General features: G+C 47.2%; 1 protein-coding gene across 2 annotated transcripts in view; it reads right to left on the reverse strand.

The window, feature by feature from the left end:
• PDPK1 (3-phosphoinositide dependent protein kinase 1) overlaps window positions 1-14,472 on the reverse strand; it is an 86,836-nt gene extending 72,364 nt beyond the window's left edge. The window contains exon 1 of one of the 2 annotated variants that reach the window (XM_079781843.1): window positions 14,333-14,472. In XM_079781843.1, coding sequence (XP_079637969.1) covers window positions 14,333-14,356 — 24 coding nt within the window. In that variant the 5' untranslated portion in view covers window positions 14,357-14,472. The remainder of the gene's footprint in view (window positions 1-14,332) is intronic. The other variant, XM_079781844.1, reaches the window with a different exon arrangement.
• Window positions 14,473-16,450: the final 1,978 nt, after the last annotated feature.

A 16,450-nucleotide genomic window follows, 5' to 3' on the forward strand; every position in this document is an offset into this window, starting at 1 on the left:
AAAAACAAAGAGAGACTATTAAAAGCAGCAAGAGAAAAACAGTTAGTTACCTACAAGGGAGTACCCATATGATTGTCAGCGGATTTCTTAACAGAAAGGAGTGGCAAGAAATATTCAAAGTGATGAATAGCAAGAACCTACAACCAAGATTACTCTACCCAGCAAAGCTATCATTTAGAATTGAAGGTCAGATACAGAGCTTCACAGATAAGAAAACGCTAAAGGATTTCATCACCGCCAAACCAGTATTACATGACATGCTGAAGGGTATTCTTTAAGAAGAGGAAGAAGAAAAAGGTAAAGATAAAAATTATGAACAAAGTGACAACAAATACATATCTATCAACAAGTGAATCTAAAAATCAAGTGAATAAAAAATCTGATAAACAGAATAAACTGGTGAATATTATAGAATCAGGGGCATAGAAAGGGAGTGGACTGACAATTCTTGGGGAGGGTTGGGGGGTGCGGGAAGAGACTGGACAAAAATCGTACACCTATGGATGAGGACAGTGGGGAGGCGGTAAGGGCAGAGGGTGGGGTGGGAACTGGGTGGAGGGGCGCTATGGGTGGAAAAAATAGGAACAACTGTAATAATCTGAACAATAAAGAATTATTTTTAAAAATTAATGAAATGCTATTTTTCTCAACTTCTAAAAATCATAACTAACATTTAAGTGCTTATGGTCCACCACTCACTTTTTTGAGTATTTTACATATATGTTATTACAGTTACTCCTCAAAACAACTGTTGGTGTGAAAACCACTGGCATTCTTTTCACAGATGGGGACACTGAGGCACAGAGCAGGTCCTTGTCCATAGTCATATGCCCAGTCATATTCAAACTCCTTGCTCTCAACCCCTTCCAGTTAGTACCAATTAGTAGAGAGTCTGGATGATGGGACTGAGGAAGGGGGGCCCTAAACTGGCAGGGCCTTCCTGGGAAGCATTTAGGAATCAGCACCATATCATACCTTGGGCTCTTGCCCTTCTGACCTGGCACATTTGTCTACACAGAATCCAGCTGAAACAGTCAGAAATTCAGAATAAGACTTAAATTAAGGAAACATTCGTTAAGAAATGACTCCTAACAACTGGAAACGGCTTATGTCAATGTCCACCAGTAGAACAATGGCCACTCTGGTTCATTTAGAGAGGAGTACTAGGCAGTGTTCAAAAATGTGAAGTGGGGAAAAAAAGTGAAGTGAGCCCAGCCAGCGCGGCTCAGTGGTTAAACGGCGATCTATGAACCAGGAGGTCACAGTTCATTTCCCGGTCAGGGTTGCGGGCTCAATCACCAGTGTGGGGTGTGCAGGAGGCAGCCAAACAATGATTCTCTCTCATCACTGATTTTTCTCTCTCTCTTCCTCTCTGAAATAAAAATATATTTTAAAAAATAAATAAATAAGAATAAAGTCATGTTAATAAATATACCACTTCAATATAAACCTTTCCTTGGAAATTACATGCATACAGCAAACGTTTTCCCCCATGATCTAGTTTTGGAATCTGAGGGACACGTAACTTGACCAAAAATAGGTTATTTGGTTAAGTAAAGTGATGTGGTGAGGCCGGCAGGTGTTGAGCTGTTTCACTCCTCTTTCCCACTCTCCAGCTTCCAACCCCAGCACCTGACAGGAAACGGGTCAAAAGCTAAAATAGAACCTAAAGCATGTGGGCACTTCCAGTGAAATGAGCGCCTTTTTCTGGGGTTCCAGCCCTACTAATACCTCCTCTCTAGTATCCCCTTCCCCTCTCTGATCCCCTCTGCTGGGCTGGGGACCCTCAGCACTTCTCACCCGATTTCTGCAGCTAACGCTAACCTTCCCCTCACTGACACTGATGCACTAGCTCTGCCCCGTCCTCCTGTGTCCTTCAACCTCAGTGTGGACTGAACTGTACTCTGTCCTTGCCGACCCATGGCTTATGTACCCTGGAAGAAATAGCATCTTTCCAGGCAAGATACAAGACCGCTGAGAGCAGCACAGGGACTTGTGAGAACTTCCCACAGTCCTTAAATGCCCTGGATTTCGTTTACCCTCCATCAGTGTTCCCCACACATAAACCTATACCCACAATGATATGGGTAAGTGTTCTAATAACCCTAACATGCTATCCTGCAAGGAAAATGCAAGATTAATGTGGTTAGACTTTTGTTTTTTAAAAATAAGAAGCTATTTTCTCTTTGAAATAGGTAAAAAACAAAAACCAGCCTCCCAGAAGGCTACTGGCCGTCCTATATAATAAAGAGGTGATATGCAAATTAACCCTCACACCCTTACAAGATGGCTGCCTACAACCAGGCCCACAGAGGGGTTAGTGAGGGAAGACCAAACAAGTGAACAAGCAGGTTGCATGGGGTAACCAGGCCAACAGGGGGGTTAGTGAGGGACGACCAAATGACTGAACAGCAGGCTGCATGGGGTGGCCAGGCCAGTGAGGGGGGTGGGGAGCATGAGGGGCGACCACGCTGGCAGGGGGGGCCAGTTGGGAGTGACCAGGATAGCGGGGGGTGGGGGGAGGCAGTTGGGGGTGACCAGGCCAGCAGTGGGGGCAATAAGAGGCGACCAGGATAGTGTGGGGGGGGGGGATTGCAGTTGGGGGTGACCAGGCCGGCAGGGGGGCAGTTGTGGGCAATTAGGCTGGCGGGGGGGGGGCAGTGAGGGCCAACTAGGCTGGGGGGGGGCCAGTGGGGGCGACCAGGCCGGCAGGGGGGCGGGCAGTTAGGGGCAGCCAGGCTGGCAGAGGGGGGCCGTTGGGAGCGACCAGGCTGGCAGGGGAGGCAATAAGGGGTGACCAGGCCAGCGCGGGTGGGAGGGGGGCAGTTAGGAGCAACCAGGCCAGCAGGGAGGGGGCAGTTGGGGGCGACCTGGCCGGCAGCGAGGGGCAGTTAAGGGCAACCAGGCCGTCATGCAGAGGCAGTGAGGCGCAATCAGCCGGCGGGGGGGTGGGGGGGGGGCAGTTAGGGGCAACCAGGCAGGTGAGGATTAGGAGCCAGCAGTTCAGAATTGTGAGAGGAATGTCCAACTGCCAGTTTAGGCCCGATCCCAGTTGGACATCCCCCAAGGGGTCCCAGATTGGAGAGGGTGCAGGCTGGGCTGAGTGGGACCCCCCGCCCCCCCGTATTTCGTGCACCGGGGCCTCTAGTAATAAATAAATATCATCTGCAAGAACACCCCTCCAGCGTTGTAAACTCTGTGGTTTGCAACACAAGAGAGCCCCAGCTTATTCCTAACCAGAATGACTATCCTGACACCTGAAAAGGCACCATAAACAGATGCTCTCCCTTCCTGGGCTCCTTATCTGCAAATTTTGAATAAAGAGTTTGTTTGGGGGAGAAATAATGGCCAATGAGATACAGAGAGACTCTATTGCAACTTTACCAGCCAACTCCCAAAGTATAACTTCCCAACATCATCCACATGCGAAGAAAGATCTATTGTGCCTAGCATGACATTCAGCCACACCTCCACCACTCATCAATTTGGAGTTCACTTACCAGAAACAAGGAAAGGAGGAGGAAGAAAAGCAGGGAGGGCAGCCAGGCCAGTCTATATTTCACCTTGTGTTAGCCAACTCCGAGCACCTGTCACAGGCTCACAGACTGGCCGGAGTCCCAGGGTGAGCCTTTAACACCCTGAGGCCTATGTGCCTGCTACCAGCCATCACCATCATTTTCTTCACAGTGCTTTCCCCTTGTTTCAGTGCCCCCTCTTAAGATACCAATTCCTACCTTAATAACTGTCTTGCTTTTGCAAAACTGTGGTTGTGCAGAAAGGAGATTGGAGGGGCAAATCTGTAGATGGTTAGAAAAACAAACCAAATTTATGACTTTCCTGAAGTGCCTATCTTCTGAATTATGACTAGAACAAACTCCATACTCTGCTCTTGGTTCAATCTAAGAGCCTCAAAGTAATGGCCCACAGCTTGGTCTTTGACTGGAGGCAAAGGTCCATAGACAACAAACAACACTGTAGCTTCACCTGAGAGAAAAGAGCTAGAGGAGAAATGTATCAGAGTCAACCACCTACTTTCACAAAGACTTGTAACAAGCCCATACTCCAACCTGCAGAAACACCAAGAGACCCAGTACATGAACCTGTGCTGCAGGTCGCACAAAAGCCAACGAGATCACAAGCAACAGACTCCAAATGTTCTGAAGGGATGCAGTCCGTCAGATTGGGAACCAGTTCTATCAGTGAGTTCAGGTCCACTCTGCACCTAGAGACATCGCAGCCCCTGCAGAGTGTCCTGGGAGTGTCCATGTCTGCAGAAAGTGGTCAGAGTGGGCAGGGGCCTGGACACACATGCTGGCTCTGACCTGGTACATGCTAAGTCTGAAGCCCTCCAGGTCCCAAGTGTCTTAATCTGGAAATTGGAAGAATACAACAGGGTAATAAGCATGAAGGTTCTTCCAAAATAAAAATACCATGGTCATGCTATGACCACAAACAGCACATATCAGAGAGCAAGGCAGGGCCCTGGGACTAATTCCAGTTAACCAGCACTAACCTTGTTTCATCTCAACAGTGACAGTCAGTGGGTGTCAGGCACCCCTGACAGGATGCACTAGGCGCACCCATCTCTATAGGGTTCTTCCTGAGCCTATAACCCCAGCCTCATCACCAAAACACATCAGACACACCCAAACTAAGACACACTCCACGAAATACCTGACCATTACTCTACCAAAGCATCATGTTCACGAAAAACAAGGAAGGCCTGAAACTGATGCAATCCCAAACAGGTCTGCAGTTTACTTAATAGTGGTGCCCATGTAAATTTCTTGGTTTTGACAGATGTGGCATGGTTGTGTAGAGTCAACACGAGGGAAAATGGGGTGATGGATATTATGGGAACTCTGAGCTGTCTTTGCAACTTTCCTATATATCTATAATTATTCCAAATCAAGCTTATTATAAAAATGTTTGTTTGGAGGCTATTTTGATAGCTTCAAGCAAATTTAAAGGATCTGAAAACATACTGTGTCATTAAAAACCCGATTCAGAGTCACTGCTCAAAAGTAATTTGAAAAACATAGGGCCACTGAAGGAAAATAGTACACTTGAAAAAAAGTGAAGATAACACAGAAAAGTTTAGTATAATTTTCTTAACCCCACTACCTTCTTCAGCTCGCATTCTCCAAAGGCCTCCATGTTCGAAGCAGAGCATGTCTCCCTATTTGAGCAGTGGCCAAGTCGGTCCAGCATGCTACAAGATGTACCAGTTAATAATGCGAATTTTTTTCAGTAGATGGAGTTACACATATATTGATATATATGCAATTTGATATGTATGCTATTTTGTTGTATTGACAGCAAGCTTCAAAACTTCATATGTCAAATTTGTTGAAGGTGTTAACATCATAGATATTTTTACGCTTAAACATGTCGAATTTCGTGCCAAAAAAAGAGCATTTGCGGGAAGTTTTAATTCATTACCTTATTCTGAAGAAAAGTGCTGCTGAAAGTTATCATATACTTCGGGAAGCTTATGGTGAACATGCTCCATCTCAAGATACTTGTGAACGCTGCTTTAAACACTTTAAAAGTGATGATTTCCATGTGAAAGACAAAGAACGTCCAGGTCAACGGAAAAAGTTTGAAGACCAACAATTACAAGCATTATTGGATGAAGATGCGTGTCAAAACTCAAAAACAACTTGCAGAAAGATTAAACGTTGCTCAGCAAACAATTTCCAATCGTTTACAAGCAATGGGAAAGATTTTAAAGGAAGAAAAATGGGTGCCACATCAACTGAACAAAAGACAAATGGAAAACCAAAAAGTCATCAGTAAAATGTTGCTTCCATGGCACGAAAGAAAGTCTTTTTTGCATCGAATTGTGACTGGCGACGAAAAGTGGATTTATTTTGAGAATCCCAAACGCACAAAATCATGGGTTGATCCAGGTCAACCATCAACATCGACTGCAAGGCCAAATCGCTTCAGAAAGAAGACCATGCTCTGCGTTTGGTGGGATCAGGAAGGTAGTGGTGTACTATGAGCTTCTAAAACCAGGTGAAACCGTTAATACTGATCGCTACTGACAACAAATGATCAATTTGAACCATGCTTTGATCGTGAAACGACCAGAATGGGCCACAAGACACGGCAAAGTAATTTTGCTTCATGATGATGCGCCATCACACACTTCAAAACCAGTTAAAGACACGTTAAAAGATCTTGCCTGGGAAGTATTAACCCATCCGCTGCATTCATCAGACCTTGCTCCTTCAGATTACCACTTGTTCCAATCGATGGCACACACACACTTTCTGAGCAGCACTTCAAAACGAAGTGGAAAATTGGGTTTCTGAACGGTTTGCCTCAAAACAAGAAAAGTTCTATTGGGACGGTATCCACAAATTACCTGAAAGATGGGGGAAATGTGTAGGTAGTGATGGACATTACTTTGAATAAAGCACTTTTGATGTTTCTCTTGAAATTATAGTGTTTTCTTTGATTACAAAATCCGCATTATTAACCAGTACACCTGGTAAACTACCTCCCTCCCTCCTTGCACTTCTGCTACACTTGGCCACTTCCTTGCTCACCTGCCTTCTGGGTGCCTCAGCCTTCTGGCCCCCATGCCAGGTGCACTCTGGTTCCAGGTTCTTCTTCTTTTTTTGTTTTGTTTTTTAAAGCTTTTTAAAAAAATATATTTTATTGATTTTTTAGAGAGGAAGGGAGAGGGATAGAGAGCTAGAAACATCGCTGAGAGAGAAACATCGATCAGCCGCCTCCTGCACACCCCACCATGTGCTCACAACCAAGGTACATGCCCTTGACCAGAATCGAACCTGGGACCTTTCAGTCCGCAGGCCAACGCTCTATCCACTGAGCCAAACCGGTTTCAGCCCAGGTTCTTCTGACTCCATTCTGCAGCAACCCCACAAAGTCCGACCAACGCCTCCCTCCACCATTTGTAATGGCCCTGCTGTTGACTGCTTCCCTGCAGCCCCAGGAGTAGAGCAGTGGTTGGTGGGCTCATAGAGGGGTAGGAGCCCATGCAGACTGTCCCCACCCACTAAACTACAGATTCAGTCCTTTTCACCCAAGGATTCCTCAGGCCAGGAGCACGGAGCCCTATTCTGTTGATGCCTCTTCTCTAAATCATCACCAGCCCATCCTCACCCACTTTCACCCTAGAAACACAATGCTCAGTGACAGCAGCTTCAGGGACGGAAAGTTTTCGAAAATTAAAAAAATAAAATAAGGAAAGAGAGGAAATTTAGATGATAAGTTTTAACATTTTTTTTAGGAAGGAATGAGAATAAAATGCAATCACAAATAAATTTTATATTTATATGCACATATTTAATATTAAAACTGTAAATCTAATAAGAACCAGCTACGTACTAGTACTTACAATCAGTAGAAGACAATAATTTTGACCAATGAAAAAACCCATGAAAGTAAATGCCAAAGAGCAGAAAGAAAAAATGAGGTAACAATGGGGGAAAAAAGGTAGTAAATGCTAAGCTTCTGAGATTGTGCACTGAGAAAACAGTGTATTCTCTCAGCCTCCTGTCCAGCCTAAATCACAGGCCACTGGGAGAGAAAATGGAAAATTGCTCACTCTCAAGGAAGGAAGTTGGTTAATAATGACAAAACCTCAGAAATTATCAGTTATCAAGCTTCTTAACTTGCTAAAGAAGTTAGCTTGCTAACCTACCTGCTTCCCCAGGGTCAGGCTGCTGTGGTTTTCTAGAGCCTATGTTGGCTAGCAGAGCCAGTATTTGGGCAGTTTTGCCAAAGACTGTGCTGTTTCCATCGTTTTCCAAAAGAGAAGTGCATGCAGCACTGCTTGACAGCCAGTGTTGGCACACAATGGTTCTAAAGTTCCCATTCCACTCCTGCCCTCCTAGGCTGGTGGTGCTCTGGCTCACGCCCTCCCTCACTGTGTATCCTTCCACAGGTGCATGGCGGGAAACCGGAAGAAAAGGTGGGCTACCCAAAGAGTCCAGAGATCTCAGCTGCACAATGATTTCAGAAGGGTGGAGCCTCTAACACCTCGGGGCACAGCCGTGGTGCTGTATGTGGAGCACATGCCCCTCTTGGGACAGGACACCTAAAAATTAGAGCAAAGTTGAGGCCTGGGAAAAGCCCTCTCTGACTCTGCCCAAAGTGGCAAAGAGAGGTGTGCCAAAGGGACTGAACATCATGGGGGCCGTTTCCCCCAAGGTCCTTCTGTCTCAAGGGAAAGCAGCTTCGTGACTTGTCATAGGGACAGCTAGGGTGATCCTGATCCTCAGAGATCTTCAAGAAACAGTCCTCCCAATGGGAAAACAATTGCCTCCAATCAGGGTCCACATCACCAACACTGGCTCCTGTACAGGTTAAGTACTCAGGATCCAGCTATATGAGGACAGTGGTCCAAGGCAGGCCTCACCTGCCATGGTGTCAGTGCCAACATGGAGAACTTCAGCCCAGAATACTGCATGCCTGACACTAACTATTGGCTAAACCAGACTTAACCCAACACTTGATCGCCAAGACTTCCCGGGAAGGGCTGCAGTATATACAGGAACCAATGGCTTTGAAATATAAGCTTTCAAGGGTCAGGTAATGTGCACACAGAAAAAAGACCTATCCCCCTTTTAAACTATATTGCCTTAGACAATGAAGAAGTGAAAAAGGAGTCCATGTTTTTAACCCTCTGACTTCTATTTACTTTGGTATGCTTTCATACTGGGCATTAAACTGGCAACAAACAGTTTAAGATGAGGCTCTGCACCCCTCAAACGTATACAGTTCTGAATGCAGGGGAGTCAGAATGTACATGAGGATGAGGGCACGGTTTTGTTAATAAGTAGCAAAAATGATAAGGTGAGCAGGCATTTGAAAAATATACCACAGGAAGCCTGGGTATGAGAACCAGGAGGAGAAAGTGTGAAAGAGTAACAGAAGCCCAGCGGGCATGGCTCAGTGGTTGATCATTGACCTATCTGCTGGGAGGTGGGAGGTCACGGTTTGATTCGGGTCAGGGCACATGTCTGGGTTGCAGGATCAATCCCTAGTGTGGGGTGTGCAGGAGGCAGCCAATCAATGATTCTCTCTCATCATTGATGTTTCTATATCTCTCTCCCTCTCATTTCCTTTCTGAAATCAATAAAAACATTTTTTTCAAAAGAGTAATAGAAGCCATCTAGAGACTCAAGGTTTAGAAACATAAGAACATAACAAGGTATAGAACCTATTTTAAAGAAACAGAACACAATATATAACAAAACCTGGTACAGACCAAGGGGCTGGGGGGTCATGAAAAAACTGATTGGTCGAAAAAGGCTTCACAGCCAGCTTGGGGTGGGGGTCCACTAATCAGAACTTCTTCAGGCAAATAAGAAGGGCCTAAAGAGAACCTGGCAGCCAAGAACATCTTGGACACTGTCCTGGGCTGTGCAGGCTGAGAACAGAGACCACATGGTAGGGGTGCCTGAGAAGGGACCCTCATCAAGGAGAATCAGTGACAAGCCAGGAGAGGAAGGGGGAAGTCACAGGAGCCATGGAACCTGGGGACTCACCAGCAAGTCCTAACCCTAACCCTAGTTCTTCCCTGATTAGGGAAGGGGAAACTAGTAAGAGAATGTGTCAATATTTTCAGCTTCACCAGGCCTGAGTGCATGTGGCCAACCCCCTCTAGATGTAACTACTTCCTTATGCAGAAGAGGACACACAGCCATGCTACAACCCAGCACACGCACTGCATTTCAGATGGGGTTCAAGAACAAGATCTGTAAGGTACAACCTTCTTCTCCTAAGTGGGCAGATTTCCCAGGTCCACTGAAAGCACTGTCCGCCCAATATCCCAGAAACAGGGACGGAAAACAAAAAAAGTTAACGGCAAGCACCTTTTCCCACAGGTGTCCACTACAATGCAGATCAAAGCACTTCATGAAATTTCAGTGAGGCTTCGAGCTTCCCTGCAAATCTTATCAGCCTTCCCTGTCAGCACCCAATACAAAGCTGTCACTTTGAGATACAATTCCTGCTGCAGTTAAATTAATTCCAAAAGAGAAAAACAGGTTGGAGAATGACACGTTAACAATGAAATTCATTGTAAAGGTAAGCTTTTAGCTGGATGAATCCAGACTATAATATAGCAGACACACACACACAGCCCCCTATATGCAGCCTCTCATCAGCCTCTACAACGTGGGCAGGACTGCCTAGCAGCTCCACACACATGAAAAGACAAGGACATCCAGAAAGAACTTCTTGGCATCCAGACATTCCTTCCAACCATCCCAGCAGGCTGCAAGCTGACTTAAAGCCCAGTGGCTGGTACAGAGGGCGTGCGATCTTGTCTGTGGATAGAGGAGGTCACTGGGCCATCAGGAACTATGTGCCCCCTTCCGCAGGCCCCTCAGAAACACTCCAGGTGGAAAGCACACTTGTTTGTCCTTCTGTGGGCCATGCGCCTGGTCATGGGCTGCTAATGTCAGACCTGGCCATCTTTTTCACACACAGTTTGGCTGTGTGTGATCCAACTATTTAAACAGAAACCTGACTCAGTTGCTCTGATAAGGCATTTGGCGCCCTCAAACCTAAATCTTTTGGAATGAACTATCTCCCTAACACAGTCAAAACAACCTGGAAGCCTTACCGAGTTTGGCTCAGTAGATAGTGTCAGCCTGCAGACCAAAGGGTCCCGGGTTCGATTCTGGTAAAGGACATGTACCTGGGTTGCAATCTCCTCTCTGGCCCGGGCCCTGGTCGGTGGTGCAGAAGGCAACCAATCGATGTGTTTCTCTCACATCGATGGGCTTTCCCTCTCTTCCATTCTCTCTAAAAATCAATGGGAAAATATCCTTGGATGAGGATTTTAAAATAATAATAAAAAAAAAAGAGAAAAAGAAACAGACCTTGTGCAATTATATAAATGCAAACAGCATCAAGCACTGTAAACAGACTCCAAGAACCACCATGAACCCAACAGGCCTTTCTTCTCTCAGACACTAGCATCAGAACACATTCCCCCTATCCTTGAGAAAATACACTCTGCCTGTTGTGTTGACAGCTAGTGGGTACACAACCAGTTCTCAATATTCAAATAATTTTTTTCTGAGGGCCTCGTGTCACGCTGAACAAGAACGCTATCTGGTTACACGAGAAGGCACTACTGACAAGTCCTAAATGACACCTGTCTAAAACTTACAGTTTCCACACCAGCACTTCCTCCCTGGTGATCTGCCCTTTGAACCTGCCTTCAAAACAACTGTGCTCCACACCCCTACGGCCAGCTGTCATCACAAGGGCAGGCATACAGAGCTGGCACACGTGAGTCTAGCCCTTGCACCTGCTGAGGGAGTCATTTCTGCATCAAGTGTCCTCAGCATCAGCTCCTTGCTCTAGTCCAAGTCGGTTTCCACAAAAGGCACCCCTTAGGATGGGGCAAAGTGCCAGTGAAGGCTCGCCTCACATCATCATCTCAGAAGGAGTGGACCTTTTATGCAGTGCTTCCTAGGTCATCATGCACTTGCCCTACATGCACCCAAACCTCCCATCAGGAGTCTCAGGAGATAAGGGTACAAATTCAAGGGACACACACCCAGGAGATACCTTTTCCTCCTCCCCAAGCTGTGCTACAGGCAGCCTAGAGGCCCACACCTGCTTTACCAGCTGCCCAAAACAAAGCCTCTCTCCAGGCCCCACATCTCTGCACGCATGTGCTGTGACACCTCTCATGAGACGCATGTCCAAGGAGTAGAACAAACCCACACTTCCACCTCATTAGCATGGGGACTTCACCTCGCCAGCTCTGGACTCAGCTCAGTCACTGCGGTAGGGATGTCATGGGAAAGAAATACATCACACGATAGGAGGAGCTACCTACCAAAAGGGAGAATGAAAGTCAGAGCCCACTTCTTTCCATGTTCTGTTTTCCCCACTACCGCCCACACAGATATAGCCACCTTTGCAAACACACCGCCACCCTACAGTTGCAGGGAGCCACTCTGGCTAATCACCACTTTTTCATTTAACAAAATCGTTGCACAGTTCTTTTTTCCAAAGGGAGGATTCCAAGCCTCACCCATTCAGAATATCAGCCCTCAGATGAGGATGAACCAGAGCCTCTTTCCAAACAGCTGCTTTCTGACAGTGTGAGGCTGCAACAGGCTCCGGGGGTCACGGAGTTCAGCTATCTGCCCAAAGAAATAAGTGTGCTGTCCATCCATGTAACAATGTCCCTCCAGCCTCCAGCACAGTTAAGACATTCAGGCACAACCCCCTGGGAAAGAGCTCCTGGGCAGTGGTACGGAGGACTTCCTTAGACTGAGTGCTGCATGGAACTGCCCAGCAGACCTCACGTGAGGGGCAGGGTAGCACCTGGTCTCTATCATTCAGATAGACTCTATTTACCACACAGGCACTTAACATTTTCTGCACCCGTCCCCACACCTGTAAAATGGGAATGACACCTACCTGCAAACTGGTGACAGAAGCCAAGCAACACTGTGTGACCTATCTAGCCAAGTGCCTGCCTTAAAGGAAGTGCTCGATCAGTGGTACCACAGCCCAGGGCCCACCTTACTATCAAGCTGGGCTAGGCCATTTTCACACTTCACAACTCCTACTGCTCCCCTGTTGGCTGTACACACTTCAAGAAATAGGAAAATTAATCATTGGACGGGGGATTCTCATACAGTGCCACCTTATAATTCCTAACTTGACAGCAAACTCATTTGAACCATGCAAATCTACCGGTCCTCATGTAGAAAAGGAAAAAAAAAAAAGAAAATCCTATTTTGGGGTGTCTCTGCCATTACTGATGGGAAACATGGCATAGTCTCACATACATGTGAAGGAACCTAGCTCCAGTCACAAAATCCTTGTTCCTCTCACTTCCTGATGGGAGGTCTAGTCTCTATTCTGTAATTCATTTCTTCTCATTGGATTCCAGCGTTTTCCACTAAAAAGCTGCCTCGTGCCAAGAAAACACCACGTGTCAAATACCATCCCGTGGAACTACCGAGACTATGAGAAAATGCACTTTTTCTCCTCCAATGGACACCATCAACGCACACACCTTGCATTGCAACAGCATCACTGTGTGAAAGTTTATTTTACAAATATCCAGGATTAACATCAGCCTCAGCCTCAATTGAGCTTCACCAAACCTCCTAAATTGTGTTTTTGTGTGTTCACCCAGGCACCACACGTGGCAATAATCAAAGACATCCCTTCTGCCTTTCACCATTTTCTTCAACAGAACAGGTTCTCCTCCTCTTAGACCTTGGGTTATCACCCATCTCCACAAAGCTGAGTGTTCTTACACGAAGTCCATGGGGGAGCTGCAGAAGGTTCAAGAGCTTCCTGAAGTAATTACAAAATGCAATGCAGCTGTGCGTTTTTCTCAGGAGAGGACGCATACCTTCCCTCAGATTCTCAAAGGGTCTCACGACCGCCACCCCCAAACGATAAGGGTCAAGTACATTTCACGGATCTTCCTTCATTTAAGGGATTTGCCCTTTCAACCACACTTTGCAAGTTGTCTAGACATTCTTCCCTCACTCACTCCACATTCGCACACAAGGTATAAACACCTTAAACCATCTTCCCAAGAGCCCAGAATTTAGCAGAGAAATAAACATAAAAATACTAGGGATACTTTTAGCAACATAGAGAAAACATAGAAACACTAGATAGACTTTTAGCAAAACATTTAACCTAACAAATGCTTTTCTTTTTCTTTCCCCATAAAACCTCTCCTCCCTGTCATGCTCCCTTTTCCCTAGTCAGTAGGGTCAAGCCGAGCGTCCCAGGGGCTTTCCCCAACACCGGTGCCTGTTCCGGAGCGCGGACTCAAGTCAGGAAAAGCACCCTCCGGGCCGAGAAAGGAGCCTCAGACTCCACGCTAACCGGGAATTGGGAAGGCCCGGAGCAGCATCAGGTGCTCTGAGTAAGCGCTCGCACCTCCTGCTTTTGCTGCGGGCAGAGGCCCCGGGACCTCTTTGCAGTGAAGGCCCCTGGCGGCTCCTCCGCACACAGAAGGAAAAGTAACCCCAAAGGCTCGGCTCTAGGCCGCGCCGAAAACAAACTTTCCAAACACTTCTACCCGGACCGGCTGGTGACACCTCCTCGGCTTCCCCCGTCCTTTGCGCCCCTGTCAGCACCGGCGCCCACCTCACGGACACCGGGCTCCCCTCGGTGGCTGAGTGGGGTCCCCGCTGCGCCCACGGCCCTCCGCCCTGGTGCCCGGCCCCAGGTGAGACGCCGCCCGGCCCTCGGAATCCTGGGCCGCCAAGCTTCGCCGGGCCCAGGCGGCGGCCGCCGCGCTCGGGGAGGTGACAGGCCGGCGCGCCCCGGCTGCCGCGAGCGCACTCACCAGCTGGCTGGTGGTCCTGGCCATGGACCCCGCGGCGGCTCGGGCACCTCTCCGCAGCCCTGCGCGACTCTGCGCCTCTTCAGCGTCCTCCTCTCCGCAGCGGAGCTCCAGCAATGGCCGCCCTCATCCTGCGCCCGCCCCGCCGCTCGCCGCCCCGCCCCCGCGCGACGCTGGGCGGGACTTCCTTCAAACCGCGGCCGCCGCCCGCACTCATTGGCCGTGCTCGCCGTCGGAACGCGGCGGCCCCGGTCAGCTGAGTCGGCGCCCCTCGAGCCGCATTTCCGGGTTGGGGCCCCGCGGGCTGGTCCCGCGCGACCCTGTCTTGGGAGGTGGAGGCGCGACCGGGTGGGAGCCAATCCCGGGGCCCCGGGCGGTGCGGGGCGGTGAAGGGGGCGAGCTGTCATCTCAGGCTCCCGGACTGGGAAAAGGTGGCTCGCAGGGGCAGGGCCCGCCAAGGTCACACCCGGACGGGAGGCGAGGCTGGGCTCCCACCCGCCGCTCAGGCTCGGAAGCCCGGCTCTGCGTAAACGCGGAGACGAAACTGGACCAGTTACCAAACTGAGAATTGTTCCCGGTAGGAAATGTGGGCTCCCGAGTCATATTTATACGGCAAAGAACAGCCCCATCTCATCTCCGCTGATGGCCCCAGGAACACTTTCCGAACTTCTTTCCTTATAATTTTTTAATTGATGAAGGTGATATTGAATGTTTTTGAAGTTGTTTTTGTTGATAATGACGCTGTTATTTTTGTTTCTTTAAATTGTGGTAAAATGGACAAAATTTATTACATTAACCATTTTAGTGTACACTTCAGTGGCATTAAGTATATTCAAATTGTTGCGCGATGATGTTTTATATGATGTGAAAAAAATAGCAAAGTTATTTTAAGTTTTATTTTTTAGTCTTCACTCAGGGATATGCTTTTTTATTGAATTTGTAGAGAGAGGGGGAGGGAGAGAGAGAATCATCGGTTCCTTATTAAAAATGGAACCCATGACCTTTCCATGTACAGGAGGACATACCAACCAACCGGGCCACACACAGTTTTTAAACAAAATTAGACTCACCTTTGTTACCTGAACATTTGCATATTTTAAGTAATCTTTTTTTCTTCCTATTTCCAAAAGATATAGGCGTTTATTTTTTTTATATAACAATACAGAAGTAACAATAAAATCACCGAACCCTTAATTCACCCTGGCCAGACTTTTTTTTTTTTTTTAATATATTTTTATTGATTTCAGAGAGGAAGGAAGAGGGAGAGATAGAAACATCCATGATGAGAGAGAATCATTGATCTGCTGCCTCCCGCAAGTCCCCCACTGGGGATTGAGCCCACAACCCAGGCATGTGCCCCTGACTGGAATGGAACCTGGGACCCTTCAGTTCACAGGCCGACGACGCTCTATCCACTGAGCCAAACTGGCCAGGGCACACTGGCCAGACTTAATTGTTGGGTAGCAATAATAGCCCCGCTAACATTTACTCAGCACTTATTCTTAGTAAGGAATTTTCATGTCTAATCTCATTTACTCTAAACAAACATCCAACTATTGTTGCCCAACTTTCCAGATGAGGGGGCTGAGGCATAGCACACAGTTCTGTAACTTGCCCTAGGTCCTGTAGTGCCAGACCATGCCAGAGGCTGTCCTTGGGACCATTAGGCTATAGAGCATGGTTCCCAACCTTTTTGTGGCCATGCCCCACCTAAGCATCTCTAAAATCCTGATGCCCCACCCCGTGACATATACTTCTTATTATTCAAAAAGTGAACTATTCATGTGGAGGAATCCTAAAAGGCCATTAACGTGGTCTAAACAACCTTCCAAAGAACATGGCATCCATGACAGAGAAAAATAAAAGAACAAAAGGACTGAGGAAGAAATCACTAAGAAATGGTTTTAAAAATAATAATAATATGAAGTGATGTGAAAAAATAGCAAACAAAGTTTTCGAAACAACTGAAATGCACAAACATGTCACAACATATATACTGTATATGAGGCTCCTAGAAACATAAGAAATGCAAAAAATTTACTGTTGATAACTCATTCTCTAATTGCCCCCCTTAAAAATCAAATTTTTTAGTCTTTGACTGTTCAGACTTCCAGTCCTCGG

Source organism: Cnephaeus nilssonii (genome assembly GCF_951640355.1).
Source record: "Cnephaeus nilssonii genome assembly, chromosome: 2".
In the NCBI taxonomy this organism is placed as follows: domain Eukaryota; kingdom Metazoa; phylum Chordata; class Mammalia; order Chiroptera; family Vespertilionidae; genus Cnephaeus; species Cnephaeus nilssonii.